The following is an 11,252-nucleotide window of genomic DNA, read 5'->3' on the forward strand; positions in this document are numbered from 1 at the left end:
TTATTAGGGAACATTTTGAGCATACTAAATTTCATGTTTGCTTCTGTGGGATTCTGTCTGGGAGAAATTCTAGGTGATCACAGAAAAGTGCTCACAGGAGCAGCACTGGCACGCATACCTCCAATATCTCCCAGCTACCTCCGGTCACCTTGTGTGGTATAAGCCACACCCATCCACATCTGTTGTTACAACTTGACCTCAGATTTCAGATACTAACTTTCCTTCCATCACTTCAAAATAATTCACAAGCTGCAACCCTTCTGATACCCACATCCACAAGCAAAGCTCAGATCTTTTCCAAGGGAAAGGACAGAATTCACACTGTAGTATTCATGTATTTGTTAACCATTTACCATATGTAAAACTGTGCTATCATTTTTATTAAGTTCTTACCTTTGTTTTAAAAGTCAGTAATCAAGTTTTTCAGGGCTGTGCCCAACCCCATTTTCGCAAGCTGTTGGTTTGTACTACATGATTTTGCATAGTGCATTAACGTTTAGGAACCATGTCCTGATGTAGCACGAGGGAATGGCTGTATAGAAAGCCATTAGAAATATACTTTTCACAAAGTAGTAAGTTCCCAGACAAGAAAAAGCTGAGGGAGTTCATTATCACCAAACCAGTATTAGAAATGTTAAAGGGACTGCTTTAAGAAGAAGAAAAAAAGACAAAAAATATGAATAAAATGACAATAACTACATTATCTGTGAATACTTTAAATGTAAGTGGATTAAATGCTCCAATCAAAAGACATAAGGTGGTTGAATGAATAAAAAAACAAGACCCATACATATGCTGCCTACAAGAGACTAACTTCAGATCAAAAGAAGCACACAGACTGTTAAGTAAAGGGATGGAAAGGTATTTCATGAAAATGAAAACGGAAAAAAAAGCTAGGCTAGCAACGCTTATACCACACAAAACAGACTTTAAAACAAATAGTACCTCAACTGAAAACGTGTTCCCATTTTACTCACCAATGAAAATCTCAATGGAATAGAGCATATCAGGTAACAAAAAACATTACCCTGTCATCCACTTATTTCTATACTGCAATTTTTACTTTTAAATAGCTAAAAGATTGCTTTTATTAAATTAAAATTTGAAGGAATTATTTTAATTCCAAATTAAGTAGTAGCAATACAATTTATAGTTTACCTAAGAGGGAAAAACTATATGCAACAAGTTAAACTAGTTTTTTTAAAGTAACAACTTCGACATGAGTTTGTACAGCATGCATCATAAAACAGTGTAGCTATACCATGGAAATTCCCAGAAGTCAAGAATACAATCACAGCATAAAATTCCCTCCCCTCCACACCCTAATATTTATACTAAGACCTATCACTCTTTTAAACCTTTTCACTTGCTCTTCTTGCCATCAGCACTGGCAAATGACATTCTTCTCAAAAACAATTTTCACTGAGAAGTTTTTCTCTCTTCAAAATGTCTATTGTCTATAAATAGAGCACAAAGTTGTATTTAGATGTGACTGCTGATGATTGGCTAGGTTCACTCATTAGTTAAGTGGCTTGCTGATACCCTAGCTTCCAGCGTGCCTTTCCAAATTCCAAGAATTCATCTTGATTTTTAAATTTTCTGAAAATGATTCCCAAAGGAACTCTAAATTACAAATTTCTTCCCTTCTAACATTTTATATTCCTGTGTCATAATAGCACATACAGAGCGACTTTGTCAAGAGTTGTAGAGCTTTAGGAAACTGCAAGTGACTGAGCCTCACTATCTGATTCAGCAAGCTCCTCACAACATTCTCATTTAACCCAGATGCCATTTTTCCTCCAAAGCAACCCCCAAAAAATTCCTCTTATGCTTTTGTGATGGGAGAAAGGCCATGTAAACAAACTAATGCTATGATTCATTCATAAATGAAACTTCCAAGGTCTTGCCAGGTAATACAGGTTCTGCTTGATACTCAACAATTACCTCATAGAGTAATGTACTCTACAAAGCCAAGGCCTCGCTTACCTCCCTTCTCCAAAAATCTTAACGCAAGCACACAATCCAAAGATTTCTCTCCTGCCCAGTAGTCACTGTTTTAACACTCACTTCATCAAACAAATATTTACTAAGTATCTATTATGGCACATTATTCTAACCAATAGGGGGAGAGCAGTTAAGAGAACAAAGTCCCTATCCTCATAAAAACCTACATTTTAATTATAAATTAAACTTGTGTATGTATGTCAGATGGTGATAAGTGATACGGAGAAAAAGCAAGGAAGAAAATAAGGTTGAACTGAGGCGGACTTCTCCTGGCCAAGGAAGGCCTCTATGTAACATTTAGAGGACATCTGAGCAGAATTCTGAAAGAGAAGAAATGAGCCAAGCAGGCATCTGGGAGAAAAAATTCTAAACAAACAGTACTTTGCATATGATCCCTATAGGACCAGCTTTTTGGGTCCCAAAACACTTTTGGACAAAACTCTTCTGAACAAAGAAGATATATTTGGATCAATGCTCTGAGAGAAGAGCATTATCAGAAGTAGCAATATTAAAAGAAATAAGAATGCACACGAAGCAAAGAAATCCCTTCAGTAAAGGCTTGTTAGCCAGTAGGCTCTCCAGTCTTCCAATCATACAGGGCACCGTGTCCTCCTCTGCGGAAACTGTCTCTTAACTGTCAAAAATGGTAACCATTCACATGTGACTATTTGAATTTCAATTTAAATTAATTAAAATTAAAAATTCAGTTCCTCAATTGCACTAGCCATATTTCAAGTGTACAACAGCCACATGTGGCTCATGGCTACCATATCGGACAGAGCAGAAATGTTCTATAACATTTCCACCATCACACAAAGTTGTCTTGTGCACTATAAATGTTAAGTTTCAGTAAATCACAAATATTATCACCATGCTATGCTGACTTCTCTTACCATTTTTCTAGGAAAGGAAAATTCTGTCCTTTAGACTTTTAACTAACAACATAAATCATTCAGGCAAAAGTCCAAAAATAGATTAATGATGTACAATATTTTAAGAACTCCCAACTTAGATGTTTTTCTTACAGCTCACATTAACATCTGAAGAGAGAAAAGAAAGCAGCAGCAGCAAGTCATGGACCTAGTAACAACTGACTGCAAGGCAAGAGCGTTTGTCCAACTTTTCCAAGTAGGCTAAAATCTACAAAGGTGTGGACTTTGTTCTACCCAGACAACCTCATTTCTCCTACTCCTCACCTCTATCTTAAGAAAGGTGTGTAAAGATCTGGTAAGACTTTTCAAACTATTCAGATAAATAGTATCAAGAGTAAGCAAAGCCACAATTGTCTAATGAGTTAGTTTTTCAAGTTGTTAAAATAGTGTGTAATTACAACAGCAAAACCCCACAAAAACCACTTGTGGCAAACACAAATATCTCTTCTCTAAACTACCACCTAACGTATATCACATTAAGTACATGCCCACCCTTTCTCTAAACAAATTATAGAGAAGACACATTTTACAGATATTTTGACCAACTTGTAACAATGCTTTATAGTTAGAAAACAGTAACGTGGGGAAGAAAGATGGGCCAAATAGGCAACAAAATTAAATTTTAGATATCAGCTAAACTAGAACAAGCCAGACACATCCACTACAGAACCTGAATTTTTTTGCAAAATGATGTGTAAACCAGGTTTTCTTTGAAAATTTAAGGCAAAAACATGCTTCATTATTTTTAAATTGAAGTTTAAAAAAACTAATTTCATTTCCTATAGTTAACTACAAATTAAGTATGGTACAACTAACAAAGTAGTAGCTCAAAAACTGAATGCTGCTGGAATGATTTAAGTTACCAACCTAGCAACACGTCACGACAAGGCAGTGGAGTATGCCCAACTTTTCCCTTATCCAAGAGGGGAGGGACCCTGTAGTCAAAAGAGCTAACTACTATACCTGAGGAAGCAGAAACAATTTTGAAAAAAATCAAATACTAACTATACTTTTGGTTAGTAGTATTTTCTTCATTTGCAATGTAAGAGAATAAGGACATTATATCTCCTTTTCTTTCATTTAGTGATTTTCACATTTCTTCTTATCTCAATAAATCCTTTGGCACTTTGACTTTAGCAATGAACTTAAATGTTCTACCCCACTATCACACCCAAAAAACTGTTTAGGATGCTTAATCAAAAATTGTTATTCATATATTATAGTCACAGGATGTGGAATACAGCATAAGGAATAGTCAGTGAAACTGTAACAGCTGTATCCGATGTCAGAGGGGTAGTAGCTTGGGGGTGGGGTGTTATCACTTTGTAAGGGGTATATATGTCTATTACATTGTTTTGTACACCTGAAACTAATACAAAAAAATTGTTATTCTATAAATGGTTAAACTGTGGTACATCCATATCATAGAATTCTACTCAACAACAAGGAACAAAACCCAACAACATGGATGAATCTGAAGGGAATTATGTTGCATAAAAAATGGCCAATCGTAAAAAGCTTTACACTTCAGGATTCTTTTTAGAAAACATTCTTGAAATGACAAAACTATAGAAATAAATTAGCAGTGGTTGCCAGAGTTTGGGGTAGAGAGGATGGGTGGGTGGGGGAGGGTACGGTTCTCATAGGGCTAGGGAAGGCTTCTTGTGCTCCTGGAACTGTTCTGTAGATTGACTGTTGTGGTAGTTATGTAATCTACACATGTGATATCATTGCATAGAACTAAATACACAAATTAGCACAAGTAAAATTTAGGAGTATTCTGAACAAGATTGGTAGATTGCATCGTTATGATGTTGAACTACAGTCTTGCAAAGCATAAGCATTGGGGAAACTGCATAATGAGTACAAGGGATCTCAATGCATTACTTGCTAAAACTACGTGTGACCTTATAGTTACCTCAAAATAAAAAGTCTGATTTTTAAAAAAGTGCTACCCTAACAACTAGGAGAATCTGAATATGAATTGGATATTAGACATTAGGCAATGACTGTTAATAATAATATGGTTATACAGGACAATGAATGTCCTTATTCTTTGGAGATGCTCGCTGAAGCATTTAGGAATGAAGTATTATGTCTGCAACTTACTTTTATCTCTTCTGTATGTATGAGGAGAAAGCAAATCTGGCAAATGTTAAAAATTAAATCTAGGCAAAGGGTTTATGAGTGCCCCTTGTATTCTTCTCTCAACTTCCCAGTTTGAATTTTTTCAAAATAAATTGGGGGAGAAGATAAAGGCAAATTGCTACCCTAAAACTATATTATAGTTGAACCTGCACACCAATTAGTCTTTTAAAAGTTTTAAAAAAAATAACTTGTTCAGGTAAAACTATGCTATACTCCCACCTACACTAATTAGTCTTAAAACAAAATAAAAAGTGGCAATAGATTTAAACAAGAGTTACATAGTATTGGATGTGACTTTTCCGATGTTTTACAACATGAATTGACTAAATCTGAAGGGCATATGGCTATTTTTCTAAAATCAGTTAGTTCAACATGGATTACTCTTATTTCTAGAAAAACTGGATCCCCAGAGTTGTTCTACTCTTCAAACAAGTGAAATGAATTTAAATTGTAACAGAAAAGGCTTAACACTTTGACACACACACTTCCAAATTTTAACTCTTAAATTTCGTAGACAGAGTTAATTCACAAATAAATGTTCCCATGAAAGGGGCAACCCACACACTAAATGCCAAACAAAAAGATGTGCTACAATGTATTAATTATAGCGCCAAGGCTACAAGACATATTTTACAATGTTAACAGTTCCTCCAAACATCATTGCAAACTGCACACATCTGAAATGTAGCGAATAAGTGAGTTTGAGCTAGTGTCAAAAAGATCCATCTCAAAAGTTCTTATATTGTCTTTTCTCTGCTGCTCAATTTTTCCATCAGTGTTAATACACTTCCGTCGAAAAGAAAATCCGTGTCCAGACCGTCTCAACTAAAAGCTCGTAACTTTTCACTTCCTACCGGACCGCCCCCACGCAGTGGGCCCCACCTCCCGAGGAGGGTGATGGGGTGGGGCTGTTTCCCGCTCAGAAACTAAGAAATAAATGTCTCTTCTCTGCTCCAGAAAGGAGGGAAAAAGAGAGGCCGAGAAGCTGCAGACTCAACGACACAACAGACTACAAGGAGGTAGTCGTTAGCAGAGCTGCCTTTCCTCTTCCGAACTCCGTCCTTCCTTCCCTCCGTTCAGGTCATTCAGTGACCCCGGGCCGGGCGGGGACAGGTGAATCCCGAGAGGAGAGGAAGAGGGAGGGACCGGCGATGGAGGGAAAGCCGCGCTTGGGCAATGAATGAGCTGTGCCGCATCCGCACCACCTGTTCCTTCCAAGGGTGCCACCCCGGCCTGCAGGCAGGGTTCCCACACCCCCCGAGCCGCGGGCTCCTGCCCGTGAAGCCCGCTTCCCTGCTCAAGGCCGGGCCTCTCCTCCCTTCGCTCCTCGGGGATAAAAGCCGGCGATCTGGAAGCTGGGAGAACGGGGCCTAGTCCGGAACCACGGCCTCCGACGCGTGGTGACGGGAGGAGGAAGCCTGCGGTCCCCGGCGCACGGGCCGAAGTGAGAAGCGAAGGGAGTAGACCAGAGAGTTCATTCGGCCTGACTAGGAGTACGAAGGCGGGGTCCCGGGCGGGGGTGGCTCGGTGCCCGTCGGACCGAGGTTACGGGTGACAGGCCCGTGTACCGGCGGAATCCTTGCCACCGCTTGCCCTGAGCCTCACACTTACCAAGATCCGCTTGAAGAGCGCGTTCTCCTTGGGCGGGAGGCTTACGGCCGGCATCGTTCCGGCTCCTCCCGCTGCTCCCACCACCGCCCGGCTCGGTCAGTCTGTTTGTCCCACCGCCGCCGCCGTTCCCTGGCTGCTTCAGCCTTGATTGCCCCGATCTACTGCCGCCACCAGGCCTCGGGTGTCACCGCGTCGCCCAACCCCGAGACCCCCTGCCCCTCGTTGTCCTTTTTCCTTTCTCACTTAACGCTGCCGCCGCCTCCCCGCCCCCCCACTGGTCTCCGTCGGCGGTTCACGTGGTAACTGAACAGACCGACAGAGGCAGCCAAAATGGCGGACGCGGAGAGCTTTCCCACCCGGGTCACACCTCCTAGCACGCAGGCGCGATGACCTCCTTTCCCCACCTCCTCTGTCCTGGAGCTTGCTGGGAAACTTGGAGGCTGGCCGAGCCGCCTAGACTGAGGGTCGCGGCGGGCACTGTGTTTTGGAAGCACTGGAGGGAGCCACGGGGGAGTGTCAACAGTGGATCGGACCGCCTCCGCATTAAACACAGCCGTTCTGCTCCTTCCTGCCAGATTGGCCGTAACTCATTGGGTCGACTCTCCCGGACCGTGTGGTCATAGCTTGAGCCTGAAATGCTGAAATGCAGGTGTTCAAGAGGTGCTGCGTTCGATCGTGCACAAAGTGCCTAATTAGCAGAGGCGGAGGGGAAATGAAGGCTTCATACCAGTAGGATTTGTTAACAGATATGGAGAGGAGGGGGCTTAACGGCTGGAGCCTAAAACGCAATTAAATGGGCCTGGTTGGGGTATCAGTGATTTAGTCTATTCCTCAGATAAGCCCAGAAAGGTTAGCCGGATCTGAAGTGTCATTTTGCACTGCCAAAGAAGCATCTGAAGGTTAAAGTGTGTGTTTTTATTTCATTGTTGAATCCATACACTGCAGGGTTGATGACTGAGTCACCTTGGGGTAGTGGAGAGTTAGGGACACTGACTCCCCTGGAGCTGGCTTCAAGCTAGTGCTTAACATTGTGACCCGTTGGGCTGCCCGTCACCAGGCATTCTCAAATCTTAGAAGCCCAAGAGTATCTGGCAAGGATACTAAAGAACTGCTGCAGGAGGCTAGGTCAGACTAGGTACCGATTAGGGCCTATTCCACATATATGTCATTTCATTAACAATCGACAGTGAAACTTAAGTTTTAAAAGTGGCTTCCACTGATGATGTACAATTTTTCACGCTACATGAGCCATTTTACCTTTATTTTTGATGATCTCCAGATCCTGAATTACATCTGTAGCATTCTTTGCATCATGAATTATTAAATAACATGTGCAGTAGCTTTGCTTTTTTAAATTTATTTACCCAGACATTATACCGTTTTCAGCTTGCTCTTCCTTAACCCTTCCTTAACATGTGCCTTCAGTAACATGTTTCCCAGTGGAAAAAATCTGGGACTAATGCTTGGCTTTTCTAGCTGTTATCTCAAATGCCCTCTCTTTTTCCTGGATCAGAAATAAGGTTTTAGCAGTCACATCCTGGAATTTCCTCAATTTCTGTGCTCTCTCTTCAAATTTTCCATTAAGAAAATTGTACCTGCAGGAAACCATGTTTGAGTTTTGGAATATGGCCAGTTTTTAAATCTTAAAAAAAAACAAAAAACTAAGAACTTAGAATTCATAAAAAACAGTTATTTTGTAATAACCTTCAAACTTCACTACCTCCAAGAGGTCTTTCTTTCAACTATTTGAATTATTAAAAGGTAGAAGAATTGTCTAACTTCAGGTGATAATTTTCGCTTAGCTACTAACTTGGGTTTCCAAATCTCTGGCTTCATATCCAAAGTCCCTACAGCAATATTATTTGCTATGATTTTCTAAATTTCTCCTGTAAATAATACACTATTTACCCCTTGGGGACATAAAATTGGTGATCTTCAAAACAAACTAGTTTTCACCAGAAGCTAAGTACCTAAATAGATGAGCCAGCAATATAGTTTGGCATTTTTTAAGCCTCAGTGAATACTAGTCTGAGTTAACATTTTTCTGAGTCATATCCTAGTTAAAATGCACCTCCAGATAACAGTTGAACTACACAGTCAGTGATTTGATAGCCTGAACTCAATATAAAATATTTACTCTGATAGATCACCACTGTTTGACAAATGGAGATCCCATTTATGCTGTGAATGACGGCTATGCAGGAAGTTAACGTATCCAAGACTAGATGATGATGATGATGGTGATGATGGTGATGATCATGGTTAGTTCATTCACCTGACCCCATGTATTTGCATATCCCTATTGTCAAAATGCCTCTTCCAAAAAAAAAATTAACCAAAAATAAATAAGTAAATCATTTACCTGCATAATTGAATTCTAAAAAGGGATATGTAGAGTGAAATTTTCTCCATCTTCACATATGTAAGATGTTCTTTATTGCCACTTTCATGTCTTCATTATTAAGTAATTAAAATTTATAGAAATACAACAGAAATCTATGTATTTGCCACCCAGATTTAACAAATGTTAAAATGTGACTGCTTCTGATTGTTTTTTAAGTAAAAACTTGCAGCTACATCAGGCACTGCATCCCTCTCCAGATCCTGAATTGATGTATAGTATTCTCACGCATCATAAATCAATAAACATATATGTAGTGCTTTTACATTTTTATACTGTTTCAACTCTTGCTCTTCTTTAACCCTCTTTGGGAGATGTCAGTTGAGTATTAAGTTTTCCAGATCTGGGACTAAGACTCTGTTTTCCTAGCTGCTAACTCAAAACCTCTCTCCCTTTGCCTGGGTCATAAATAAGGTTTTGACACTCAAAGTCTGAAGATGCTTAAGTGAATGTCATGGAGCAACTTATACCAAAATATCATAGCTATTAGCTCCTGGCTGGAATTGCTTCATCCAGATTCTTTTCAAGATGCAGTTTCACCTACAGCTGCCTACTCCAAGTGTAGGGTTCCATCAGCTCTAACATGCTGAGAGAAATGTGCTTATACTTCATCACTTTCCCAAAATATACACCAGTAAAAGGATCCAAGGAACAAAAGAACAAAACAGCCTTTTCCAGCAGCAGTACTGAAATTGGTAATTTGCTTACTGGCTCTCTGTATGTTCTTACTAAACATGGCTTCTGTTCCAACTTGTTGGATATTAGCAAAAGCTGTGTCAGGACAAGCTTCCAAGGGATGATGTAAAAAGAATATACAACTGACTGGTTGCTGAGTGGACAAGAAGCGAAGAAGTTGAGAACCAACCACTGACTCAGCATGTTAGTTGAGTGGTTTGCTTACTTGAGCATGAGACCAGGAGGCTCAAAGTAGGTTACAAACTATAAAGTGACTCACAATTTAGCAATCTATTTAGCCATCAGTTACATGTAAAAATGAATCAGAAAGTATAATCTAATTATTTTACTCTCTGGTTAATAGAATTTCATTAAAAAATTCATTTCAATAACATTGCTAAAGAAAATATAGAAGGAAAAGAGATTTGCTAACATTTTGCTTTTAAAACACACCAAAATGGCATTAGGTTTAAAGGATTAGAATTAAAGTATTAAAATTTATCTCTTTTATTTATACTTATTTTTACTTGTACATGGTCTTTAGACAGATTGAATTGAGAACTGAATACACAAAAATCTGGCTAAACTGAAAGACAAAACCTATTGATCAATACAATGTCTTTATTAGGTAAAAAAAAATTGTTTACAAAGTTAGCATCCCAATGACATTATAGGATGGGTTTTATGTTACAGATGTAACATTGAGGTATAGAGAGGTTAAATAAATTGCCTAAAAAATCATACAGCTAAAAAAAAATGGGGAGCAGGCATGCCCTTTGAGCTCCACACTTTGAATCCTCTACAGCTCGAGGCCTCAGGGGGACTGTCCAAGCCTGTCAGGTGGGCTAATGTGGATCACCAGATCTGGGATCAGAAGACCTCAGTCTAGATCCCACCTGCCCCAATTGTGTGATCTTGAGCAGCTCAGGGCACTTATTTTATTTTTTGAATTTTTATAAAAATTTATTTGAGCTAAACAGAGGACATGCCGAGAAGCAAGACCTCAACAGACCGAGAAAATGCTTCTCAGGGCACTTATTTTAAAATGCAATGATTCTCTTTTCCGCACAGTATTGTGAGGCTTTACCATGATAGTGCGCGTAAGCAGATTTTGGGAACTGTAAGAGGTCTTTTCAAATACAGAGGGTGCCAAAAAAATGTATATACATTTTAAGAAAGGAAAAAACTTTTAAAATTTACTCAATATATGTCGATAACAAAAGACGAATACAAGTCACATGTATACATTTTTTGGCACCCTCCACCCCCGTCCCGTATAAAGTATATATCACCTTGGATAAAAAGCTTGTCTTCTTTGAGCTTCATCTGTAAAAATGAAGATAATAATCACAGCATGTCATGCAGTCGTTGTGGAGATGAAATGAGACAATGCATATAAACCATATGATGCATTAATGTACAGTGCCTGGAACACACAATTCACTTAACCTGCTAGCTATTATTCAACAAGACACTTCATT

At 39.4% G+C, this 11,252-nt stretch overlaps 1 protein-coding gene across 3 annotated transcripts in view; it reads right to left on the reverse strand.

Moving 5' to 3' along the window:
• The window catches only part of NAA15 (N-alpha-acetyltransferase 15, NatA auxiliary subunit), a 124,289-nt gene that overhangs the window by 51,947 nt on the left and 61,090 nt on the right, over positions 1–11,252 (reverse strand). The window contains exon 1 of one of the 3 annotated variants that reach the window (XM_019730818.3): positions 6,696–7,036. The exons of 1 other annotated variant lie outside the window; for it this stretch is intronic. In XM_019730818.3, the coding sequence (XP_019586377.1) occupies positions 6,696–6,749 (54 nt within the window). In that variant the 5' untranslated portion in view covers positions 6,750–7,036. Of the gene's footprint in view, positions 1–6,695; positions 7,037–11,252 lie in introns of those variants that run through there. One more of the 3 variants, XM_019730819.3, reaches the window with a different exon arrangement.

The sequence above is a fragment of the Rhinolophus sinicus genome, chromosome 15 (genome assembly GCF_057876585.1).
Source record: "Rhinolophus sinicus isolate RSI-liver-muscle chromosome 15, RSI-T2T, whole genome shotgun sequence".
Taxonomy (NCBI): domain Eukaryota; kingdom Metazoa; phylum Chordata; class Mammalia; order Chiroptera; family Rhinolophidae; genus Rhinolophus; species Rhinolophus sinicus.